The sequence below is a fragment of the Amblyomma americanum genome, chromosome 5 (assembly GCF_052857255.1).
Source record: "Amblyomma americanum isolate KBUSLIRL-KWMA chromosome 5, ASM5285725v1, whole genome shotgun sequence".
In the NCBI taxonomy this organism is placed as follows: domain Eukaryota; kingdom Metazoa; phylum Arthropoda; class Arachnida; order Ixodida; family Ixodidae; genus Amblyomma; species Amblyomma americanum.
Genome location: NC_135501.1, coordinates 23,835,248 through 23,862,839, shown reverse-complemented (window position 1 = coordinate 23,862,839; position 27,592 = coordinate 23,835,248). Strand labels below are relative to the sequence as shown.

At 45.3% G+C, this 27,592-nt stretch overlaps 1 protein-coding gene across 1 annotated transcript in view; it reads left to right on the top strand.

The window, feature by feature from the left end:
* Positions 1-27,592, top strand: part of norpA (no receptor potential A) — a 151,063-nt gene that overhangs the window by 76,451 nt on the left and 47,020 nt on the right. The window contains exons 18-20 of the mRNA XM_077664649.1: positions 9,256-9,278; positions 18,049-18,254; positions 22,938-23,010. Coding sequence (XP_077520775.1) covers positions 9,256-9,278; positions 18,049-18,254; positions 22,938-23,010 — 302 coding nt within the window. The remainder of the gene's footprint in view (positions 1-9,255; positions 9,279-18,048; positions 18,255-22,937; positions 23,011-27,592) is intronic.

The window sequence follows — 27,592 nt, the reverse complement described above, 5'->3', positions numbered from 1 at the left end:
ATCTGGCACATGCACATCGAATTCTTTGCTTGTGGGGCTGTTCAGAAAATACCATACAGTTAAATCTGGTCATGACGAAATTTAAAAAAGTCAGAAATTTTTCATTACATCCAGGTTTTTGTTACTCGAAGTTTTCGCGAGAATCGAAAGGACACTGCAGAACGGAAACCAGAATAAGAAATAAATGTAAGTGAAATGACCTTGAAAACGTTTAGAGAAAAGAGTGTTACTCGAAGTCATAAATGCAGAGAAACGTTTTGCAATTGAGCTGATAGCGCGAATGTGGCAGCAGCCGCCACCACCTCCACCGCGGTTCACGCAACGCCGTTACGGGTGGGGTGGGGAGCGTGGTGGAGGCGGGGTCACTGCGGCCGAGCTAGAGGAGCAACGCCGCTACGGGTGGGGTGGGGAGCGTGGTGGAGGCGGGGTCACTGCGGCCGAGCTAGAGGAGAATGCGAGTGGCCGCGCCGCTATAGTGCTCTAGCACTATAGCTATAGCATCGCCGCGGTCACCATAGATCGACCGTGGAGGCACATCCTTCTTCCCGCATGTTCCCTCTCTCGGTCTTTCCCTCACTGTTGCCCCAGGAAACAGACTCCTCACCTTGCATCGCCCGTGCTCTCCGCCGTCCCCGCTCCCGACACGCGAGAGCTGTCAGCACCAAAACCACGCGAGCAACCGCGTGGCAGTGATGGCTGCGCACTGCTCGTGTTGTTTCTTTTTTTTCTATGCCCTATTGTTTTTCGCTGCTTTTGAACATGAACTGTTGTAATGCCACGTGGTATGACATTCCAAAAGAGAAGGCGCCGGAGATGTGCCGACGGCGTTGGAGCACGGCGTGTTGTGCCAACTGCAGCCGCTCATTGCAATTGGCATTCCTCTCATGTCAGTTCATGCTTTGTCATCATGAAACTTTCCCGTGGTTTGGCCAAATTTTGAGTGGCTCAGCACTAGCTAACAGATAGATGGTGTAGCCAGTTCAAGGTCACCCGCAAGGACACCAAGGTCAACCGCCCCAACACCTTTGTTCAATGGAGGTCTGAAATACACGTGCTTCAATGGGAGTGGCACTGGGGAATTCAGAAACTTCGTAATATTGAGGAATTCGCTATGTGGAGGTTCATTACATCTAGGTTTAACTGTATTTGCTTACACATTTTATCGTAGAAGAGCGACCCTGTAACCTTGGGAACCAAACAGTTGCCAAAGGTCTGAGGTACTCTTTTTGCAGCTTTGCAGTCTGTCATGTTCATTCACAACATTTACAAAAACGAGAAAATAATTGACATCTGAAATATTTTATTACTGTTTTGACGTTTGCCATACAGGCTGCAACTTGCCAGTCAAATGAAGTGAGTAATATTTCACTAATTGGTATGGCTGTGCACATATTTGAAATTTCGAGTATGAATCGAATGTTTGTTATTTGAATCATTTTCGATACTGTCACCGACAAACATAGCAAGAAGCAGGACAGCACAGCTGTTTACAGGGACGAGGATCGCTGAACAGCTGCGCTCAGAGTGTCAGCAGTATGGCAATATGAAAAATGAAAAATTTTTAAATATATAGTGCAAATAACGGCATTGAGAAAACTGGAAAATCAGATAGTTTTAACCGATTATCATTATATCTGAACTGGCAAAGAAAAATGAAAAGAAGCAAAAAGGACACACTCACTTATCCCCCATGCATTTACGTATTAACTAGGGGTGTGCGAATGTTCAAATTTTAGAATGCGAATCGAATACAAATATGAAGAAAAAATGGCTTCGAATATCGAAACGAATATCGAATATCTGGTCAGAAAAAAAAATAAATTCAGAAAAGAGAAACAAGCGAACATTGTTGCTCATATTGTTTTCAAAATAGTGTGTGGCCTTTGCAACTGAAATAAACAAAACTAGACTGCCTGAGAACCATATAAAAAAAGAACATGATGTGTGCAGAAATGTGTACTACTTAATTGAACCGCATAACAGTATTCAACCTGTAATGTGGTCATGCAAAGTGAAATCCATAACATGACAAGACTGGAAACAAATTAACATAATGGCTAGTAAAACCTCATTAATTCGAAGTTCAAAGAGCTGACAGAAATGCCCGAGTTATTGGAAGGTCAGTATATAAAAATGCCCCGTGGTCCCGCAAAAAAACTGCCGAAAATGGGGTAGTTTTATGAGGCGGCTCTATCGTGCAAACACATGTAAGCCCATGACGAGCACCGAGTTTCGGCGTGCCGGAAGACATCGCGAACGTAAGCGAGATGGGAACGCACATTGACGTCGGAATGGCGAGACTGCTTCTAGAAGGGGGAAAAAAAAATGACCAGCAATGCGTCAGTCAGCGTCTGAAAGTGGCACGGAGCTGAGATTGGACTACTGGCGAATGCGCGGGCCGACAGTTGCCATTGCAACGGGCGAGTGGCAAAGCTCAGAAAGCAAAACTACGCGGCCAGGTTATTTTTTTGACCTAGTGACAGGGTCCTTCCGGACGTTGTGATGCCTGCCGTTACGCCCACTTAAGAGGTGCATGGGTTACAGTGCACAATGCAATAGGCGGGATTTTTACAGGATCGCTTGCTCTGTTGTGACCCCGCGACTCGCCCTTTCGGGAGCCTCACGCGAAATTCCGCAAGTAGGCTTTCCCGCATAGCCTAGTTGACAGAAACAAGATGGTGGTGGTCACGCTCGGAGAGTTATTAAGGTGACAGAATGAATTCAATAGGTGTGGACATTAATGATATAACATATTACGGAAGGATAAAAAAATAAACGCGCTCTCGCATTGCAATTGTTAGAAGTGGGTCGTCCCCCATCTTCCACGCAGCGCATGTGGTATGTGGGAAAGCCCACTTGCGGCGGAATTGCGCACAAGGTCAAGTCTAGCGGCATAGGAATGCGATCGGTCCACGCGATAAACGATGGAGAAGAAAGAGAGCAGGGCCTTTATATTGTTTTCCTGGAACTTTAAAGTCTATATTCAGATAATTTGCCCAGATATTGAGCTTTTGCCACAACCAAATTTACGAAAGTCAGCGCGGTGTACGATCGCTGCCGAGTATTCGCGAATTTTCGAATATTCAGAATTTCACGAATATCATTTCTCGAATACGAATATGAACTGAATATGAAACGTATTCGATTCCTATTCGAAATTTCGAATATTCGCACACCCCTAGTATTACCCATGCATGTAGCCATCGCCACCGATGCTCCTGTCAAAGGTGCACAGCACCTTGGCGCTCTGCTAAGTTTGCCGAGTGAGCCACTCCTGCCGGAGTTCCCGTAAAAATTCCGCTGTAATTTTTATTGTGCACAGCACCTCAAGGGCTCCATTGCGGACAGCACGAAACAGAGGAGCGCACTATTAAAAGCGAATGCTTTAAGAAAAGTAAATCCTCAATGACAAAAGAGAGGGTGGGTTCAGAGGTATCGCCTTGCGCTTAGTTGGCATCATTTTTACCCAGTTCATGAATGCAAATGGGCGTAAAGTACATTTCTGTGAGAAAGCATTGCATGGCAATGGCCAAGCAAGCTCTTCCCTCCTCTCTCCAGCGATTGCGACGATGATAGCGCTTGGTTCCCAAGGTCATATGCAAAGCCCCCTCACGGATTTCGCTACACTGGTCCAGTTGAGGAACTTTCACATCATCCGCTTCAACATATGTCTTTCAGACATTTATTTTGGTTACAGATTCCAGGCGGCCAGAATCCTATTCTTGTTGCAGTTATTTTCGAAATAATTTTATTCTTATATATTTTTTGCCTTACCTTCACATGAATGTGAAACCTCCACACTATGCATTAAATCTCAGCAGCTCTAAAAGAGTCCTCTTTGCGTTAATCTTTTCCATATGTATGCGTGGACGGGTCACACTCAGCAACACACACGAAAAAAAAAGAACAGCGAGCTGAATCATGTGAGAAGTTGCATCAAAATGGAGAACAGCTATACGAATCCTAAACTACCGCACCCTAGATTACCGAGTCCAAAACGTAAGCACGGAAGTGGTTCATGTTGTTCAGAAGCCGTGCTTGCTACTTCGATGTTGATTCTGTAGCCAATTTGCATTTCTATCTGTCTCAGTTGAATGCGTGCAGCGAGGATGTCAGCTGCGGACGATGAGCCATCAAGCGAATCAAAGAAGAAATGCGGGAAGAGTCATCTTTTAGGAGTATTACACAAGGCTCTCGCTGCCAACAGTGTATTGCAAGTTGTGCGACCGTGTTTTGCAAATACCGACTGAAGCGACTACGACGCTTCAAAACCATCTTAAGCAGCACCCGTTGCTGATGGTAGACTACAAGAGAAGAGCCACAAAAGTGTTTTTGAAGCCTCAACCAACGCTGCGTGATTATCAGTTCTCGATTCGAACGCGCACCTTTTTCCGGAAAAACTCGTCTAAAAAATGACACGTATTAGAATCGACTACGAAAATGAAACTGTGTGAGCAACTTCCTATTGTCAGTGGCGGCATCAAAAGGGTGCGCTTTACAATCGAGTGTGTGTTAGAATCAAGTAAATATGGTAGTTGACAAACAACAGCCCCGGTCTGAAAAAAAAAGAAAACGCACTTCATCTAAAAGTGCCAGAGATGATTGCTTTGGACCTTCAGCCATATAGGGTCCATTATGAAAGTAATGCGCATTTTCTGGGAAAAATACATATATTGACCGGACCTATACAAATGGTTAAAATTCTTCAATATACTCTCCCCCTGCATCAATACACTTGCGGAGACGTGTCTGCCACGCCTGGAAGGCACCCTGAAAGTCCTCGACGGGAATATCTTTCAGGAACGCTGTAACATGCGTTTGGATGTTTTCCACGGTCTCCCAGTGCTTTTCTTTCAGCGCTCTCTTCAGTCGGGGAAACAAAAGAAAGTCGCACGGAGCCAAGTCAGGACTGCAAGGGGGAAGGGGGACCACCGGGGTTTTGCCCGGTCCAGGAAGCTGATAATGATGAAGGACGTGTGGCTGGGAGCATTGTCATGGTGGAGCTTGACAGTGTCTTTGGTGTCAGACCTCACGCACACAACCCGGCGTTTCAATCTCTTGAGCACCTCCAGGTAAAAGACTGAGTTGACAGTTTCTCCCTGCGATAGAAGCTCAAAATGGACGATTCTTTGTGCGTCAAAGAAGACATTGAGCATCGTTTTGATGCGAGACTTGCTCATTTGCACTTTCTTGGGGTGGAGGGATGATTTTTTGTGCCACTCGCTGCTCTGCCTTTTGGATTCTGGGTCATACTTGAACATCCAGGATTTGAGTTAAGAAGGTCTGGCTCAATTTGAATCTTCCAACAATTCTTGACAGCGCAAAACTCGAAGTTTTTTCTGATCTTCTATCAACACTTTCAGCGCAAGCTTCGCGCACTGTCAACTGTCAACTCAGCATCAACGTCATGCCCTTTGGTGGCAACCAATGTGTCTAGTGCTTTCGATCTTGTGGTCATTAACAAGGAGAAAAGCCGTTAGAATCTGCCCCTGACAAAGAGGTAGCAGCTTTTGCGGGTGCTCTACTGGAGAGAGGCAAGAATTCTTATGAGTGTTGGCAGTCCACTACTGGACACTTCAAGTGTATCCGCATTTGGGCAAACTGTGCATGCGGTACCTGGCCATCCTTGCTACTTCTGTGCCAAGTGAAAGAGCATTTTCAGGTGCAGGGAGTATTATGTCTGTGCGTAGGGAACGTTTGCTTGCCAAACATGCCGAGCAGTTGATCTTCCCGCATCACAGTTTGCATTAGTTTTAATGCCACTAGTCAAGTGCCGTTTTTTGTTTTTTGTTTTTACAATGGTCCTCATTGCCCTGTTTAGCCATACTGCCAGCTGTGCAGGGTGCTGCTGCAAAGTATGTTATTTTTGTTGGCATGCAGTCATGTGTCAATCCATAATGGTTCATTTTCCGAAGGCCATTGTCATTCATCATGTATTGCTGCAAGGATTACATGCTGCACGCTTTATGCCGCCTAGCCAAACAGTTTACATTTCTCTGCAGTGCAGTTTTGTTTAATTTTGTTTTTGCTAATACCATGTGTAATTCTGAATTAAACAATTTCAACAGTGTTTGCCATTTTCTTTTTATTTTCCTATTTTTTTCACTGAACAAATATTTAATATTCGAAGGCATTTTTTCCGCATATTCGTATTCAACTTGTATTCCAAAATTGTAATATTCGCACACCCCTACTAATTAGTAAAGGAGCTATGCAGGAGCCATTGGAGCGCAGCCATCATTTTTCTACATTTGCAATTCATTGTTAAAACGAATGAAGTCAGAGAAAGATAAAATGTAATTGAAGCCACAGAGTCATCAATCAAGACATTGGTAGTGTTTTGAAATCTCGCCGCTCCCCAGCTATTAACCAGCTCCGTCACTGTGTCTAACAACTCTGCTTGAGGAATAGTATAAAACAGTTCCTCAGCATCTTCTGAGAAGAGAGTTAACTCCTAACCAAGAATTCAGTAGTGTCTTGAGTTGGTGGCATGCAAGAGGTGATCTGTGCTGAGTAGGCTTAGGTGCTCTTCTATTCATGTGTATTGTGACATCACACCTTACGAAGACTCTCCTTCAAAGATGATAGCTTCCTTGCATGCATGTTTGCACTGAAAGGGATTCATTAAGACCCTGCACCTTAGCTGCTGCTGCACCTCCTTCTGTAATTCATTTCCTCACACAAGCTCAACACTTGTTTTATAACATTTCCCCATGGATGGAGGAGTGAAGTTCTGGTCAGTTTCCTACTTTTCCTTGTCTTGGGTACATTGATTTGGTCAACACGGCAGTGCATGCTTCGTCATTCTGGTTCCATGTGGGACCATTTAATTTCTGCTTTGTCTCCATCTGAAAAAACCAGCCTTAGTTGTTTCATCACAGATGGGCTTAGGCTTAGGTTGCTTTCCAAGTAGGACTGGCCAGCCACTGCGACTAACTGCGGCCCATCTGGAGTTATTTCGAACTGGTAGACTCCTGGTTAAATGAGCTGTTCATAGGAACCTTTGACTTCTCTGAAGAGGAAAATGTCAGCTGCATACAATGTTTTATTGGAATTTGAAACTTGCTTAATTTAAACTTCTTTTTTGTTAACACTGATGCTTTGGTCTCGTCAGTATCGTGTGTATTAAACGTGGCTTCCCTTAATTCAAAAACCATTAAAGGGGCGACGTGGCTTTCAAATCTTCAAAAAATGACCAAGATTTCAGGTTTTCAATAGTCAAAAGTATCTGCTCATATGATTCGTTTTTATGTTGCCCCAAAATTTCTGTCCTTAATTCTACTAGGAAATGCTAAAAAAAAATTGTTTTCTTAGCTGGGTGATGCTGATGGGTTGGTTCGGAAACTGTATTCTCAACATGTGGCTGAGTTTTTATCAGTATTTTAGTGAATCAAGCTTTTGAAAAAGGCAGGCTATTGGCTAAAAATACTGTGCTGCATTATGTCCCATTCACATGCAGTCATTTCTAAAGTCATTGCTGTGTACTGTGCATCCTGGCAGTAACGGAGCTGCTGTGCCATTTGCACCAATCGGCAAAATCTACTACATGCTGCTATAAAATTCACATTTTCATTTACCTTTGCACCGTGTCTGTGACCGAGGGTCAAAAATTTGGAAGAATGAAACCGAAACTGAACATTGGTATGCTTTGGCTTGTGTGACCCTCTGGCTTTTCGCTGCATGTCTGGCAGTGGACTTCTTTCAGCCTATTCTCAGCGCGAATAGATAGGCGTACATGAGAAATTCGAAGCAGAACAGATAGTTAGAATAGGAAGTGCTTGTGCGAGCACCCCATGTATCGATCTTCTTAAAACAGAACTTGCTTATCTTCATTCCCACTGACCACACGTATGATTTGGTGTCGCGGCAATGGAGCATGTAAAAATAGTTGGTTGTGCATTTCCCCTATGAAGTTGTTGGAAATTAGCACCGTGTGTCCATCTTGTTCACCATCCTTTGTCTTTTGATGCGTTACAGCTATGTATGGATGGTGCTCACATTTAAGCTGAACGTGCTGCTCCTGGTCTATTTCGCAACATACCTTTGTTCGTTATGCCAGCTCTGTGCCCCTCCAGTCGTAACCTCAAGCATCATCCCACATGTTGCATTGCTTGCTATTACATAAACTTCAACTGCTCAAAAATGGCAAGAAATGATACCTGCAAGCTATAGCTTAAAGCATGTAATTATTTTTACAATGTGGCCACTTCCATCTATCAAAGGAATGAAAATGGCATTGCATTCCGGAAATAGTTTTTCCACATGCTCATTTTAAGACCTTTTTTTTAAAGGAAATATTGGGGCCATAAAGAAACACATGGCTCTAAGGGTTTTACGTTTTTGCATGGCTGCGATCATGGCGAACATCTCAGTTTACCTGCTGCGAAACATCAGATTCGATTGCTGGCTTTTTATGACATATGGTGCAAGAGGCTTGCATTGGCACTATGAAAGGAATTATTTTTTTGTCACACAGTTGGAACACTTGCTACAAAACCTGACATTGCTACTACTACCTGGAATTGTTTCTTCTACAAAAGCTACTACTAGAATCTTGTTTGTTAGTTCCATCATTATAATCCAGAAAACTGTTGGAGGCTTGCTTTTGATTATAACTGTTTTCTCGCACGCAACTGTACTGTTCTTAACACGTTCATTGACATGATGCATTGGGTTCTCCAGAAGGACTATCGGAACCATTCAGGGAAGGTTGAATGATCTGGGGAAGGTGCTTGTGCTCAGTAAAATTGCATCTGCAGATCTCTCTTGTGGAGTTCTTTGTGTGTCACTGAAGTTCTTTTGAAGAGAAGTGGCAGGGAAATGTGGTGTGTGCAGTCTTGGCAAGTATCCGTAATTGATATGTTTGTTGAAGCTGTACGTTTGGATCTTCGTCAGAAACAGGCAAGGCTTTAGAAATTGAAATCCAGGCCTAGGAATGTACAGCACAAATGACTGGTAGTACGCTTTAATACAGCAAAGCATTTCAGCTGTATGCATTTTCTTTTATGCCACATTGTGAAAAAATGCTGTAAGATCGAGAATTTGAAAAGAAAACAGCAGTTTCTTTACTGAGAGTGTTTTATGAAGTAAATGTTTGTTGTGACATGGGTACTACATTAGGTTAGAGATATGTCAGCTGGCTTTTCTGAAATTTGTTGCTTATTGCAGTAACTAACCCTTTAGTACTGCCTGTGATCTGCTGGCATTCGTTTGTTGTATGATTCGAGTACTGTGTTCATGCATTTGTATGCGCAGTTTTGGAGCAGATCAGTGCTAGCGTTGAGAATTTAAATGTCTGCGATGTGTACAGTGAATTTGAAAGAACCGTTGCTGTGATGACATTGTCAAGGATTACGTGATTGCTATTAGGTTAAAAAACCACAAGGTGTGCCTGAGTAATCTGGTCTGCTCCAGCATGCTCAACATAACTGAGTATGTTCACATGTCCTTCTGTCTGTACTTTGCTATAACGAGGTGCATTCTGCCCTTCCTGTGATTTTCTGTTCTAAAAAAAAGTAAGAGACGAGTACGTTGTACCAGATTGTTTTTTACTGTTTCTAAGTGGGTAGTATGCTCGTGATTGCTTCCAGTTTTTTGTACTTTGCCCACTTGGCCCCTAAAGAAGCAGAGCGCTGTGTGGAGGCTCGACTGCGGATGAGCAGGGCAGCTGATGTGCACTTTCGATGTGTGCTCTTGGAGCCCAACTGTTGTGCAGATTGGCTGGCCAGCCTACCAGTGTGTGTTTTATGCCCCCGTCAGCTAACTAACGTCTTGTGTGGCTCAACTTTCAGAGATGATCGAGCCGAGTTCGCCCACGCAGAAAAATCCTGGATCCAAAAGTGAGATTTCAGCCATTCTCACTTCCAGTCTCGCTCTGTCCGCTTCGCTCTCTCTCTGTGTCTGTCCACTCTCTCTCTGCCAGCCCAGGCCTTGATTGTCCGCTTCTTCCATCTGCACCGCCGCCGCTTTCCTTGTTGTGGATCTTCATGGCTGGACTCCTGTTTGCCGAAATGCGGTGGTTCTGCTTCTCTCTCTCACACGCTTGGTGCCGTGCACTGCTTCCTCCTTTTTCTCTCTCTCTCTCTCTCCAGTGGCGCCCTCTGTCTCCTCCCGCTCATCTCCAGCTTCGGCTGTGCTCGTCTTCAGCACACACGCACTCTCTCGCTACAGCACCCCACAGAGCTTTCCTCTTCTCTCCACGTCTGCTTTGCTTTGTAGCGCAATGCTTTCTTTATTTTCTCCAACCTTGCTCGAGATGAAAAATGAAAGTTGAAGAGACTTTGTTGGTGGGTCTTCTTTATGCGTTGCTGCTAAAGGTTTATCAGTTGTTATCAAGGGCTTGTCACTGTGCTGTGCTAAGGACTTGCCATTGGTCAAGCTCGTGACTTTGACATCTTGTGTGGTGCAACAAGTATTTGATAGAACACTGCACTGATATCTTGCATTGTCCTTGTATTTTTTTTTTTTTGCTTTTGTATTCACCTCTGCTTGGGTGGGATCACTGACCTGCTACATTTCATTGTAAATAAGTTAAAAAATGGCCATAGGCTGCTTTTGTACCAGTTCCCTAGTCCCAGCTGTCTGTAATGTTTAACCAGCAATAAGCTGCATAACCTCAAATTCTCTGTCTAGGATTAGTGTCTAAAAACAGTGTAAAGGATGCGGATGAAGACACAAGTTTAGTTTATGGGGGTTTAACGTCCCAAAGCGACTCAGACTATGAGGGATGCCGTAGTGAAGGGCTCCAAAAATTTCGACCACCTGGGGTTTTTTAACCAGCACTGCCATCGCACAGTACATGGACCTCTAGAATTTCGCCTCCATCGATATTCGACTGCCACAGCTGGGAACGAACCCGCGTCCTTCGGGTCAGCAGTCGAGCACCATAACCACTGAGCCACTGTGGCGGCCCAAGACACTGCGTCCTTTGCACTGTTTTAAGATATGAACAACCAGCTAGCCTACACTTCTACCCTTGTAGGATTAGCATATTTCTTGCAGTGAAACTATTGGTTTTTCTTGTGAGCGCAACTAAGGATGAGAAGTGGGAATTTCACTATCTGCAGACATTGCACAGTAATGATTCAGCCCACACTCAACATCATAGTCTCCGATGTTTGGATAGGTTCATGTCATTTGTGAGCTATCAGCAGGAATGAATTCACTCGATGGTATTTCAAGCAAGGCTTGTCATTGATTCTGGCATAGTAGTAGTTGTGCTTTCACAGAAAACACTAGACGACATGGTATGGTATGGTATGGTATGGTATGGTGTCGTGTGGTATGGTATGGTATATGCAGTCTAGCATCCAAATGTGGCATGGTCAATGAGGAATGCCATAGTGGAGAGCACTGGATTAGTTTCAACCACCTGAAATTCTTTAAGAGGAGATGCGGGTCTTGAAATGGACATTTTTATTTTAAACATATTGTAATGAAATTAGGTGTGTACATGCAGCTCTTCCTGTTTTCAAAAATATATTTGCCATATTGTTGGAAAATAACTGAATACTAAATTGTTAAATTCCTATGGGCCGTTAAGACACTTTCTTTCCAAATTTTTTGGTTTTGAAATGGGGCTGTAGCCAAAGACCTGCCATCTGGAGCTATGCTAATTATATTGCTGTTGAAGTATGTCATCATCATAGCTCCGCAGTTTGTTCTCTGTGAATTCAGTAGTGTAAGATTAATTGAAATTGCAGCTCAAAAACATAATAAAAACTTCCATAAGGCTAGTCATGTTGGCAGAAAACACGAAGCTGAGAAAATCGCATTTGAAGTGCACGCGCCAGCTGTTAGGACTTATAGATGCCTCAAAAAACAGCGGAATGCCGGTGTTCTAAAAATATTTCACAGTAGTGAGTAATACCGGGCAGTGGGGTAGGAGCCCAGTTTTCAAACAAAGCCAAGATGGCAGCCATCGTGGAGGCGGTCATGGAAAGTGATGGGCGCAAAATATGCCACATTTCGCACTGAAATCACCATTCCCGGGCTTCGTAAGCGCGAAATATATAGGTGTTTTAGCAGTTGGAGGTCGAATTTAGACCTTGAAACTTTTTAGGCAACTTTGGAATGTATTGGCCTCGAATATGCCATTTTTGCAAAATCAAAGTTTTCGAATTTCTTTATCATTTCAAGACCCGTGTCTCCCTTAATGTGCAGTGACATAGTACATCGTACGTTGTACAGGTGCGTTCCATTTCGCCTCCATCAAAACGCAGCTGATGTGGCTGGGTTCGAACCCACATCCTTGAGTCCAGCAGTCAGGCGCCCAACCGCTGAGCCGCTGCGGTGGGGCACTGGACAAGACGTATACTGAAGGAAAATAAATGAGCAGGAGTTGTTAACGCATTAGAAACTCAACTACTGCGGGCTCATCGAGTGTCTGGTTTTGAGCAAAAGGTAGACATAAGGTGCCTGTCACGCTACCCTACATGCACACAATTTTGCAGAGATTAACCGTTTGAGGGTCGAATTTAAAAAAAAAAAACTTTCCCAGATGGTCAAATTACTTTATTGCAGATTGTGAATGTACAAAATGTGTAAAGTCGGGGAAGAAATTGTAAAAAAAAATCAGGAACAGTATTTTGGTGTCAGCATCACTCAGAACTGCAAAATGTTCAGCAGTATTTCAGAGTGTGGTATTTCTTGAAACACGGCTCTGCGCACAGCGCCTTATCGCAGTCAGCGCACATAAAATGCGGAAGAGTCATTGCTGTCGGTGTAAAGAAAACGGGTTGTGCATTCGGCCTTATTGCCGCTTTGCATGCCTCTGAAGAACTCCAAGGGAACTCGGTAAACAAGGAGAGCAAGTATGCCTCATGAGCGTCAGTAATAAACTAGCTAAGAGGGGCACCAATAAAGATGGAAATCAACTTCTGCATTAGCCCCTGCTAGGGAGTGCCAATAAAGATAAAAATCATGCGCCCATTGCCACAGACCCTGTGACGCGCTGAAGCTATCAATCAGTTCTGTTTATCTCCACAAGAACGTAGCGCGATCAAATTTCAGACGCTTCTTGTAAGTCCTAGGAGGTGGCAGCACTTCCCAGTGAGCATGCATCGTCATTATGGCACAAAAATTCAAAGGGAGGGTTGAAACTGTTCCCGTAGGGCAAAGACCTTGTGGGATGGAAAACTGCCACTGTACATATATGGCAAAAACTCTCAAAGGGTTAAAGAAAGTAGCTGACAAGCATTTGTGTTTTCTTCTTCTTACATGGAGAAAGTTGAAAATGTTTTGTGCAAAAGTGAATGATGTCGATTTGTGTGGGCATGAGGTACTTCCTTGTGCTGTTTAAATTAAGGCACATAAACAGTTTTGTTGCATGATATTGTGAAATTATTTATAAGGTAGCACTGCCATATGCCAAGCATATATACATGTAGGTGCAATGGGCAGCCGTCTAAATGAAAGGCTCAAAGAGCACTCATGCCATGCATTTTGTTTGGTGCTAGAGTGGGCCATAGTTAGACCGCAGAGCAGTTTTGACGAGTCTGAAGAGCAGCCGCGCATAGGTGGACCACTGATTCCGTTTTCCAAGCAAAAAGGAGAAAGGATGCCACATGGCCGGCACAGAAGTTCAGAGTGAATAGCGATATGTGCAGGAGCGTTTGCTCATTTTTACCAGTTGTATGACAGCTTGATTTAATTGCATATAATTTAAATGCAGGAATGCATCACACTTCTGCATTTTCACCATCCCCTGTACACTTTTTCCTTGCCTGAATGTGCCTGTCCACTTGTCCCTCTGTCCATCCATTTGTGTACAGATATCACCCCTGGATGATACTAAAGCTCACCTTGGTGACAGTTCAGTTCCAAGGTCACCTGCACAAGAATATAGGGTGCCTATGTCTTTATAAACGTCCACTATATGGGGTGTTTTTAAAACTGGATTTTCCTTCAGAAGTTCAAAAACTGGCCTTCAGTTTCACGATACAATCTTGTGCCCTAAAATAAAGAAAAAATGAAGTCAGTTAGCTAATTTAATATCTTTAATTGTTTCTCACTTGCATTTTGCCCTGGGACGTGTGCGTCTCACTGTACAATCCACCTACAGCCTGCATGGATGTCTCATTTATGAGCTAAAAAAAAAATTTGTGGAGAATAAAAAATAAGAAACGGTCTATACACTTAGAGGTGAAAGGCAGGTTACCTCTGTTATCGGATGAGCTTAGAAATGAAAACGAGGAAAAACCACCAACCTCATGGATGGAATGCTTGGCTTCAGTGGGAGCAGACGAAGGGTGTGGCAACTGTCGTGGAGACCGCTCTGCCCCTCCCCTCTCTAAATGTCTTTATAGGCACTACCTGGCGCAGAGGCTTGCCAGCAAAGCTCAGCATAGCATGCACACTGAACAATTGGAGCGCACGTGTGCACTTTGTATTTTGTTCATGCGCATGCCCTCCTGTTGCCAAGTGGTCATTCCTGCAAGGGGCAGGTGGCAGGGAAACAGTTCCAGAACTGCCATTAATGTGTGCACATGGTCGCCTTGATGACCATTTATCACTTGAGGTGGATTCACATAACGGACCGCTTTTTGGGCCACGGATCCAAAGGACCGGAAGTCCCTGGGCCAAAAAGACAGTCCATGGTCTGTCATGTGAATCCATGTTAAGCCTTTGCATACTGTGGGTGGCATCATTTTTGCATCCAAGCTGTGAAAATGCTGAAAACGATATGAGAGTACCACAAGCATTTGTGGCAAACAGTCACAAATGCCTCACTAGCCACCTGACAGTGGTCGCTCAGTGTCCTTTGGTTGCCTGTTGTAGGGGCAAGTCTTACATCAGAAACGGGACTTTGTAGCAAGTTTAGTGACCGTTGGAAGCTCTTAATGCCATCGTATTGTATGCTGTATGCAGAAATGAAATAATCCTGACTTTATACAGTAGCATGGGTAAAGCGGGCTTCCTGAAGGGGTCCCAGACAACACAACTACATCCTCAGCACTCCCTGAAAATTTTTTTTTGAGGACATTGCATTGTCCTGAGTGTGTCCTCTACTAATCCTCAAGAAGTCCTCACCTGGTCCTGTTGTCCGACTTCAGTACATCCTCGGAAAATCCGTAGAATTGCCCCGGAGGACCTTTCTGATTATTTTGCAATTTTTATGTATCAACACGTGTTTTGATATATGAAAATTGCAGAGTTCCATCTGTCAACTGCTGCTGGCCCCTGAATTTCTAATGCGGCCTTACAAAATCTGACAGCCATCAAGCTATGAGGAGTGTATGCGTCAGTCAGATTGACGAGAGTTGCTTTTGCCTTCTCAGCTATACTTGTATTAAATTCACCAGATTATGCTACAAGTTCAGCAGATGAAGGGGAGTATTTAAGTTCACGTCCTACCACATCTAGCACGCAATGAGATGTACTGTTTAAATTGTTGGCCTTAATGTCCTGGAGCGACGCATGGGCTATGAAGGGCACTGTAGTGGGGGGGTGCTCTCAAATAATTTAGACCACCTGGGGTTCTTTAACATGCACTAACACATTGCACAGCATTTGGTTGCCTTTTACATTTCGCCTTCATCAATACACAGTTATCGTAGGCAAGATTGAACTTGGGTCCTCCATCTCTCTAGCCAAGTGCTCCACTGACATTTTGGTTACCAACTTGGGTGTTTAGTAATTGCTGGAATAAGATGTTTAAAGTTGTAGAAATGCCAGCTTATATGTGCTGATACTCAAGGAAAAAAAAAAAAGAACCTCTGTTGGTAGTGCACACATAGTACAACTTTGATTGGACTTCTGTTTGCTAAAAACCATATTAGGTAGACGATGTGTTGCAGCTTATATTTAGAACTATAATTTCAGCATTTTTAACATCCTTGCAAAATGTGCAGTTGTCGTTGAATATATAACTCAGTATTGTTGCTGCTGTCAGTGCATGCAGTTCGACTGGTAATGTATGTGAAGAAAAGTGCTAGATAAAGTATGCTTCCTTGTTGTGCATCATGTTTCATAGGAAGGGGGTATGAGTATATAAGTACTGGCCATTTGAATCAGCTTTTCTTTTGCATTGTCAAGTATTCTAATATTAAATTTACCAGATTAGATGCAAAACACAAGCTATCATATTTACACAGTGTTTTACAAAACAAAGGTGAAAGTTTGTTTCTTGCCTCAAACTGGGATTACAAAGGGAGCAGTACAAAAGGCTATTGCACAAAGTTCATCATCCATTTCACACTTAGTGACATATGCCTGCACATTCAGGTAGTGTGCAGGCATAGCATGAGAGTGCATGCAAATATACCGTATTTACACAATCGTAAGTCGACCCCCCACATCACATTCTGAAAAAAAAAAAAAAAAAAAACTTGGAGGTCATTTATGCTTGGCCTTTAATAATAGAACACGATAGCACTATCCTGTGGCCTCCGCCTATCGCAAGCCGCTATCGGCTGCCGCGCGCGGGTGCACCCGTGGGCACATTCCAAAATGAAAATTTATTAGTCACTGGACTACTCGTCCACACTTGCGCCATCGTCCTCGCTAGCGCTGCTGTCGTGATCGCTGTTGCGGTCCCACAGCTCGTCGTTCTAACATCGTCGTGCAGCGAAATCCTGCACTTCGCAAACAGCCACATCATGACATCGCGTGGAACAGCTGAAATTTTTGCCTCTCTGCAGCTGCCACACCTGTATCACCCGTTACGGACGTCGAAATTGCGGCCCGGCGCGCAGTTCATTTCTTTGGCGTAATGAACGACAGCCATCTTGAGCATAGCCGTGAACGAGCGCCGGTCGCTTTACAGACCCGGAGCACAAATGACGAATAACGAAGCACCACATTAAAAACTTGTGAAACGCGGCTGGCAGTAGTCAAATGCGTAAGAGCCAAAGAGAAACTACGCGTGAGCGGCATCGGCTCGTCCATCGGCTACCGACACTCCCCTCCGCCACTGCGGTTCCGAGTGTGGGTGTCACTGCAATTGGAACAGCGGCCCTTCCATCAACTATTGTCGCTCCCTTGAGCACCGAGTGCGCGGTTGAAAGTAAAAAAAAAACTTGGACGACACCTATTAAGACTAGAACGCGAATGCGTTATCAGGCCGCCGCCGCTTATCAACAGACGCAACCTGCGACCATGTGTGGGGAGTGGGCTGGTTCCGGTTTGCAGCTTATCGACAGCCACCATCAGCCACCTCGCGCGGGATGGGGATGCCGGCTCTGCGTGTTGACATAGCAGCTGCTCAAGGCCAATACCAAGAGTGATGTGACGGAGCCACGCAGCAAAAATGCAACCACACTGTAGCATGCCTGATTATCTCGTTTGTCTCGCCTTTATTTATGGTGCGATGCTTTGGTTTCTATTTTAAGTCGACCCCCCCCCCCCCCACCTAGGTTGTTCAAATTTTGAAAAATAGTTCGACTTCTCCTCCAGCTCCAGTGGTTGAAAACAAGCTCCTACTGTACATGCGCAGTAAGGGTAGCAAACCGGAGACTCACATCTGGTTAACCTCCCTGCATTTCCTTCATTCTCTCTCTCTATATTAATGACATGCGCATGCAAAAGATGGCAGCAGCTGTCACGCATGGAACTGCATAGCGCCTGCATCTCCCATATGCATTTGTTTTCAACCAGCGTCAGACAAAAAGTACATTATGGGAATATTGGGTCTGTATAACAGGAAAACACATAGAAATCCACAAAATTTTTATATGGTTGTCATTATCCTTCCTGTACAGTTTTCACACACCTTCCATATGACCTGTATGACATTATACTAAGTCCATATGAATCCTGACTTTTCGTGCATGTGTTGCCTGAGTAGTCCATAAGACATCATAATTTGCAAATGCTTTCCATGTGATCTGTATCACATGTGCGAACTGATGGTAATTGTTGTATGGAGTGTTTCAAAGTAGTTCAGACAGGAGCGTTAGAGCAGAGCATGCATTGGGCGCAACATTCACACGTCTTTTCTCTTCTTTTTTCCATGCGCAGAAAAGAAGGTAAGGCAGGCTTCTCCCGAGTGCGTGGATCGCGTGGTCACTTTGTCCATGGTGGGGTCACCAGGTGGAGGCCCAGCTGGAGGAGCAGCTGGCCATGGCGCATTACCAGTACACGGGGGCCACGGTGCATGTGCACCCGGTGCTCTCATCGCTGGTCAACTACGCGCAGCCGGTCAAGTTCCAGGGCTTTGATGTGGCCGAGGAGCGGGCCATTCACTTCAACATGTCTTCGTTCGCTGAGACGGCTGCCCTCGGCTGCCTCAAGTCTCAAGCCATCGAGTTTGTCAAGTATCCTTTGACACAAGATCTTGCTTTCGTGTAATGTGGCATCTGTTCACAAGAGGCACTCAGAGGGTTGGACTGGGAACAGCTGGCTGGGGGTTAAAGGAAAGGGAGAGCACCTTAGTTATCTCCAGTTTGTATTGATGTCATTGCCCTGCTAAGTAACTCAGTTGCTGAACAGGCAGAGCACAACTGTCAAACATTATTGAGCAGTTTTCAAGCTACTCCCTTGGTGATGCTCTGTCCGAAAATGTTCCATTGAGTGTTTCACAGTGCATTGGAAGCCATCAGTCAAATGTAATAAATAACAAAACTCAAGATGAAGAAAAATTTAATCTACCTATATGCGACTCTCGTGTGGGTTAGCTCATATTTGAGATGTCAAGTGTTAAGTAACAAGGTCTTTTTTTCTGTAGAGAAGCATGGCCAATGGATTGCACTCCTTAAAAGCCTGCAATTGAAGGGGCTCTGAAAAGGGCTATCAATAAAGTTGCAGTATGCTTGGGATGCTAAAGGATGCCACTTCACAAATACCCTCCAGTAAGAATTTTTTGAATGCATTTGTTAGAAGCTGCTGTAGTCAAAATTTTAATTTTAGTGTCCTTGTGGCTTTTCCTCTCCTCTCGTCACGTTTTGCATGCTGAAAGGTTGGCGTTCCTTGGCCGGCCTCATCGCCAACGCTTGTGAGAATTCTCCGGGGGGTGGGGGGGGGGGGGGGGGGGTGGAGGTGGAGGTTCCCGACCCGCTGGAACGATGCCGCTGACTGCCCACAGCCATGGTAGCTGCTTGACGTCTGAAAACATCTAACCAATAGCCTTCTCCTAATCGACAGGTGCAGACGCATGACATGGAGGAGAGTGCGAGTTTCAAAAAGTCACTGGAAAGGGCTTGCCAACTCATGTCTGGTTGTGCATTCTCTGCTGCTCGTGGAAGCATATAATTTGGCTCAGGTGTTCATGACAACACAGTGTAGTGATTTAGGGAGTTTATTTACTCTCCCAGGAAGGCATTTCAGGGCCCCTTTCATAGAAGAGGAAAATTAGTCAATGTTAAAATAGCAGATTTGGCTGCACTGCTTACATACTTGGTCTGCACTGCTGCTTGCGTTGTGCTAAACTCCTCATGTGTTTGGATGCACTGTACTAGCTTTTGCATATAACCAGATGCCAACTATTCCAGCATTATGTTTTGCAAACACATGCTGTAGTCGTTAAATATGCACACGTTTTTTTCTTTTCAAATTTCATGATCTGCATACGATTTGGTAACCTCTAAACCACTGGGTTTACGCACTTTCTGTGGTTGCATCTAGTTATTTATTGGTATTTTTATTCATTGGAAAGGGCTATTACAGGAGTGCTCATGTATAAAGAAAATACAATGACAAAAGATGCACCACTTCAATGCAAGGCACAGTACATTTGTGGCATAATACGTCAGCCTAACTACGTCTGCTGCATGATGGTGATGATCGCATGAGCAAAACTGGTGTACTGTGAACAAAAGCCGCGTTCATTTTGTGCATTTCATAAAACAGCTACACATATGTCGTGAGATGCTAGGTTATTTGGGAAGAAAACTCTCTCTAAACTAGTAGTAAAAGTACTGACAGAAATTCATGACTTAATCAGGTAGTGAATTCCAGTTTTTAATTGCAATTACACCTGGATGTAATGAAATTGGGAAAAAGTCCGAAATTTTTTGTTGCATGAAGCTTTCATGTGAAGACTTGAAAGGACAATGCAGAAAGGAAACCAAAATGAAAATAAATGCTGATGAAATCTCCTAGCAAACGTTCGCAGTAAACCACCATTACTGAAAGTCTTATCACTGAAGAAAAAAGTACGTATTTACTCGCATAATGCTCGCACTCGCGCAATGCTCGCACCCCCCACATTGGCTATCAAAAATTGGAAAATTTTTTTTTCCCCCGCATAATCATCGCACCCCCAAAATTACTGCCGTCTGCTTGTCGTAGCGATCGCCATCTATTGACTGCAGCCACAACTAACTGCCATGGTTGGGCGCGCGTGCTACTAGGCGGCGGTACTGTGCTATCATCCGCTGCCACCGCCGCTACCGCTCATCCACTCACCACCGCTACGGCATTTTGCGAAGGTGTCTCCAGCTCTCTGGTGTCTCGTAGGCCTCGTTTGCCTTGTTTGCGTGTTGCACCGTGCTCTTTGTGCCGCTTCGCCATGGGACGCTACGCAAGCTACACAGCTGCTTTTAAGCTAAAAGCTATTGAGTATGCGTTGGAACATGGCAACCGCGCCACCAGCAGACACTTCGGCGTCAACGAGTTTTGCGTCCGGTATTGGAGACGGCAGCACGACGAACTCAAGATGACTGGTAAGACGCGCCGGGCCTTCCGTGGACCGAAGACTGGGAAATTTCCTGCCGTCGAATCCTTTTTACTGGAATATATCAAGGCTCGACGAGCGGATGGGTGTGCTGTGTCGATTGATTTGATACGGAACCAGGCGCTCATAATCGCAAGAAAGGAGGGCATCCCGGTGCAAGACTTCCGCGCTAGTAACGGGTGGGCCACACGATTTATGCGGCGCAATGGACTCTCGCTCAGGAGGTGAACGACGCTTTGCCAGTGCCTGCCCGCAGCCTATGAAGAGAAAATAGTGGACTTCCATCGATTCATTATCAGGATCCGGCAGGAGAAAAACTTCTTGCTCTCCCAGATAGGGAACGCGGACCAAACTCCGCTGAATTTCGATATGCCCAGCAGCAGGAGAGTTGAACAGACAGGTGCTCGGACTGTGCACGTCAGGACTACAGGTGTCGAAAAACAGAGGTGCACGGTCATGCTAGGCGTGACGGCGGACGGGTGGAAGCTCCCACCATACGTCATTTTCAAGCGGAAGACCCTCTCGAAAGGAAAGCTCCCCCCTGGTATACACGTGCGCGTCCAAGAAAAGGGGTGGATGACCGCGGACCTTATGGTGGACTGGGTGAAGACTGTGTGGGGGCGGCGACCGGGAGCGCTTCTTTTTCCGTCGCTCCTCGTGCTTGATAGCTTTCGGGGCCATCTTCAAGAGTCGGTTCGGGCGAAGTTCAAGGAACTGCGCACGGACCTGGCTGTTATACCTGGTGGCCTCGCATCAATGCTACAGCCTCTTGACGTATCTTTGAACAAGCCATTTAAAGATAACGTCCGGAGGCTGTTCGCAGAATGGATGGCCGAAGGTGAACATGCTCCGACGCCGGGCGGCAAGATCAAAAGACCGTCCGTGGAGCTGCTGTGCAGCTGGGTATCAGAGTCATGGGCGATGATTGATGTTAACATGGTGGCCAGAAGCTTCAAGAAAACAGGAATTTCGAACGCCCTGGATGCGACCGAGGACCACCTGGTGTGGGACGACGAAGAAGCATCGGAAGATGAAGAAACCATTGATTCCAGTGTCGACACGGACTCTGATGAAGAGTAGAATTGCCTGCAGGACGTACGCAACGTGAGTAGTGACGGGGAGGTTGCGCACGGCAAATAAAGTGCTTTAGCAGCTTGAGCTTATGTTCACCCTGTACTTTCATAACGAAGGTAAGTTACGCTTGAAAGTAATGTTTTCGTTATATTTACAATTGCGGACCTGACAATCCTGATCTTGCACCCATTCATCTTTGCATTTAACACTCCGAAACATTTGCTTGAAAATTTTCCCCGCATAATTATCGCACCCCCAAACTTCACGTTGATTTTCAGGGAAAAAAAAGTGCGAGGATTACGCGAGTAAATACGGTATATAACAGCTGTATCTTACCGGTATTCGCTTATAGGGCTGAAATGTGAAGGGTAATGAACAGTTTTCAGCTTAAATTGAGGACAACGCAGTGAATGGAAATAAAAATGATAGGTGTAACATTAAGAGACCAGAAGCGGATGGGGTGGGGGAGGGAACAAATGCGGGTTAATGACATCCTAGTCGAACTCAAGAGGAAGAAATGGTCTTGGGCAGGGCATGTAAAGTGAAGGCAAGATAACCGCTGGTCCTTATGTGTAAAGGATTGGATTCCAAGAGAAGGCAAGCGTAGCAGGGGGCAGGAGAAAATTAGGTGGGCGGATGAGATTAAGAAGTTTGCAGGCATGGGGGGGGGGCCACAGCTTGCAAAGGACAGGGTTAATTGGAGAGACATGGGAGAGGCATTTGCCCTACAGTGGGTGCAGTCAGGCTGATGAGGATGACTGGAAGTCATAAACGCAGAGAAACATCATGTTATCATATTGTCAGCATGACTGCAGCAGCAGCCATCACAGTCTTGGTGGGGAGAGTGAGAGAAGTTGGAATGCGCCCTCCTCTTTCTGCATGTCCTCTTTTGGTTTGCTTGGCTGCCATTACCCCAGGAAACACACTTGTCTTAGCCTCGAGTCGCCGACGCTCTCTGCTGTCCCCGCTGCAGACACGCATGTGCTGTTGGCACCGGAATCACATGAGCAGCCGAGCAGCGGCAGTGGGCATACACTGCTCACCTAGCATGCACTGCCTTCTTTCCTACGGCCTGCTGTTTTGCACTGCTTTTGGGCATGAGCTGTTGTAGTGTCACTTGGTGTGATCACTTAGAAATCTGGACAACTTTTGCTGTATCCTCAGCTCATGAATGTAAAAAAAGCAAAAATTCTTATGGGGGGTTTGTGCTTGTGAGTTGGTTCCAGTTTGATTCCTTGATTCATACCAACAGCTACAACAAGCGACAGCTCAGTCGCATCTACCCCAAAGGAACACGGGCTGATTCAAGCAACTTTCTTCCACAGGTGAGGCACTCCTGTATTAAAGGCATCCTTTACCATGTGCCCTATAAAAAGGGAGTGAGTACTGCCTTAGTAGGTTTGAAATAGTATATACTTACTCTCTGGTATCAAGTCTACTCCACCTCAAAGGATTTCCCTAGACACTTTGGATTATGGTTTTTACAAGTCATCTCACATTATACGACAGGCACAACAGTTTTCAGGAGATGCTGAGCAGAGCTAGGCATATTTTGGAGTTGGTCCACTCTGTCCTGTGTCTCATGCTTGTCCTGGCTCAAGCCCCAGATCAAAGGGATGATTGTAAAATATACAAATTTTCTTTCTTAGTGTATGGCAAGTCCTAGGATGGTTTTTGTCTTTTTCTCGAGGACAATGCAAAATACAGTGCCGCAATTTTTATTTTTGTGGATGCATTCTGTTGACAGTACTTGCAGCATTCAGGAGAGATGTTGCTGGGATGCATTCCTTTCTCTATGCCTCCAGTTTTCCTTGCTGCTGTACAAGCACCAACATTAGAGCACAGGTGACCTCTCAGAGTCAGTTTCACATCAATGACATAAAGATTAGACCCATGGAACAGCGCAGCAATGAAGGACAGAGCAAGTAGACGCTTGCTCCGTTTATGCTTGCTGCGCTGTTTTTTGTACCAGAATCATATACCAACTAGTTCAGCTCTCTGTTCTACCAAAGAAGATTAAAGGAACGCAGTTGTTTACCTTGCCTTTCAGGGCGACTGGAAAAGGCAAGTGCCTCCACCTTTGTCCTGCTTTTGTGTCAACTATGGCAGACTCCAATCACGGTGAACACGACAGGACGTTTCAGAATCTTGCAGCTGAACTGTTTGCTACTGTGCCATAGGCCAGCTGAACTGTTCGCTACTGTGCCATAGGCCATCAAACATATATGCCCAACATTTTAATCCTGCCACCAAAAATTCAGGTCGATGATCCTGAACAAGCTGCATCATCTAGTTTGCTTCTGTAACACTAACTCTTCGTGTTTTCATTTTCCAATAGAAGGAAATAACGTGAAAAATGAAACTTTGAACGTAGTCCGCCGATCGGCAATCATGGTGTCTATTTTTCCACGCAATCCTCAAAGGCTAAAGGCTACACCGAGTACTTTAGTTGGTTCTGATACAGTCTTTTTTATTTTAGAGCAGCAGTGATGAGTTATTTATTTTAGAGCAGCAGTGATGAGTTAGACAATGACATGAAATGATCGGATTTCAGTTCCGATAGCGAGACTGTCTCACAGGCCCGGGACATCAGCAATTGCTCGCACAAGTTTCGTTTTACCATTCACATATTTTATGTAGTGCGCTTGATTTGTAAATGAATTGTTAATGTAAGTGAATTGTTAATGGGAGGCACGGCTTTCAGCAAAAATTTTTTTTATTTCTTGATGTATTTGCATGTAGTTTCTTTAGCATATGAGAAATATATTTTTGACTAACCTTACTAAATTTCGCTGTTATATTTCCAGAAAATTGTTTTCCAATATACGATCTATCCCCTTCAGCTGCTGTGTCCACTTACGTGGACGTGACCTAAGTCTGGACCTGTTTACCACCTTTGAATACCGCACTCTTACCATTTTAACCCTCCCCGTAAAGTTGATGGTGCCATCTCTAGCAGCTGCAGCGAAATGTGTCTATAAAAAATAAGGAAAGATGGCCATCACGGTGCTTTTTCGGCGGGACAAGTGAATAGCTTTTACTTTTGCATGCTATCTTTTCAAGTGGTCATGAATGATGCCAGTTACCTTTCGGAATAGGTCAGTAGGCTAATGTAAAAACAGCACACAAATTTTAATTCTCATAGACAAAGAAATAGTACTGCAGTGGACGTTCAAAGTGGCCTGTCCACAAACATGGACATGGCACCTTAGTGCTGGAAATATCAAAGCGGCCATTTTTTCTTGCAAGTACGGTACGAAATGGGCTTATTGCTTAAAGATGTTGAAAACTGTGCTTCTACAAGGAGAACGTTGGATGACTGCTGCGCTGAAGCATTGTTCATCAAAATAGCCAATGGAGAAGCACCTCCAAAGAAGCGCGGCCAACTGAGCACCGAAGACTCGCAGACAGTCGCAAAGAACCACCACCATGCTGACCCGCTGCTGACAAACGGCGTGCTGGGATCAATACTTAAAGGGACAGTGAGGAGAACTCTATCAGTTTTTTTTTGTTGGCAAAATCTGATAGTTCGTCATTTTATGGCTTTGTTGCCGCTTGTCCGGGAGCGAAATATGCATTTATTTCAAAGAAATTTGGATTCGAAGTTGAAAAAGTTTTTCCCGCCGCTCTGATTCAAACTCGGCCCCCTCTTATGACGTCATGGCGCACTCTTATGACATCATAGGATGCAGTGACGTGAAACGTGACGTAAACGCAGACTCCGTGATTTCTGACCCTAGCGGTGCAGTCTAGTAGCAGCCGAAATGAAAGCTACCACCGCACATTGAAGGCATCTATCGGGGGTCGCTACCATCGATTCGTTTACGTTTGCACCGGCATCTTGCCAGCGTTACGATGGATCCCGTTTCCGAATCTGACAACGAAGTTCTCGCAAAAACTCCGGCCTGCATTACAGTGACCTCAGCCCCTCAGAGTGTGCAATGCTTTTGAGGGAGCAAGGTTAGGTTAGGCGGCGGCGGGTCGTTTCCCCCTTCCGCCGTGAGCAGCCGTTGCTAATTAAATATCATAACCCCAGTGCGGGGAGACGCGAGGGGCCAGGACAAGGTCAGCGTGTCGTGCGCTTTGGAGGCTGGCTGGGGCTTTGGGATCAACGGATTGTGATTCCTTGAACGGCGCTGTTGTACGGTGCAGCAGGCAGCTTCGAGGAGGTTTCCCACGGTTGCAAGGGCCAGTTTTTTTTTTTTTCCGCCACAAAAAACGGATGGGTGCTCAAGGGCACTCACGTTTAAAGTTGGCGGCTTGAAAGTAAAGCCGACGCACGACGCTTCAACGGGTTCCTCGCGTTTCCGGAGGTACGGGGTTCACTGGATTGGGCCCTCTCGCTTACTTGCGTGCACCTTCAGGTGTGTACTGTGAATGGATTAAATTAGCCGAGAGCTCGAATAGAACAGCTCCGCCCCACTGTCGAAGCTATTGAATAGAGTCGCAAACGAGCGAGTTGGAGGAGAGCGGAGTCACGGTCTCTGCAGGTTCCAAATCTCTTTTTCTTGACTGCCTCGTATCTTGTTTCCCGTCCCTAATAAACGATTTCGAAGTTGACTGGCACAGCGAGGAACATTTCGCCGGGCGAGCGCACGAAGACACAACTGCTTTTTATGCTGCTAACTGCCTTGTACGATCACCGACCATCGTGCCATCATAGTTTTTCGTCGACCGTGGCGATCATTTGACCAGCCTTAACAGGCTCCTTCAAAGGTTAACTAGCACTTGATGCGGCACTTGAAGTTCCTCTGCTGTTCGGCACTTGTAAATCGAGGCGCATCAAAAACAAAACCACGTGGCACGCAAAGCTCATAGACGCGAAGCGCCATAACAAACCGAAACTCTCCTGGCTGCCTGTGGCGCCGCCAAGCATCGGTTTTCTTTGCTTCCCACATTCAGGTTGTCTTTTGTCTGTCTTCCTTGTGTGATAAAAGTGCACTATCGGTTTCAAAACAAAACTTACTTCAATATTGAACCGAGCAACCTTCCTTTGTTAGCCTCAGAGATTCGTGGTGTCTATGTAGGAAGGAAAATGCCTCCAAGGTGGCGTCTCTGGTCCTATGACGTCGGCACGCTTGTATTTGCGAGATTGGCCTATCGTGGCGGCGATACCTGTATTTTGGTTCTTGCTATTTTCTACCTTACAAGAGCTTTGTTTTCAGTAAGAGCGGCATTTTTGTGATCAGGAGCTGGTATTCTATCGATACAAGCCAACTTCAATTTCTCCTCAGTGTCCCTTTAAAGTCATAGGGTCTTGAAGGGTCTTAGGCCACCTACATACATACATACATACATACATACATACATACACACACATGCACGCACGCACACACGCGCACACGCACGCACACACACACACACACACACACACACACACACACACACACACACACACACACACACACACACACACACACACACACACACACACACACACACACACACACACACACACACACACACACACACACACACACACACACACACACACACACACACACACACACACACACACACACACACACACACACACACACACACACACACACACACACACACACACACACACACACACACACACACACACACACACACACACACACACACACACACACACACACACACACACACACACACACACACACACACACACACACACACACACACACACACACACACACACACACACACACACACACACACACACACACACACACACACACACACACACACACACACACACACACACACACACACACACACACACACACACACACACACACACACACACACACACACACACACACACACACACACACACACACACACACACACACACACACACACACACACACACACACACACACACACACACACACACACACACACACACACACACACACA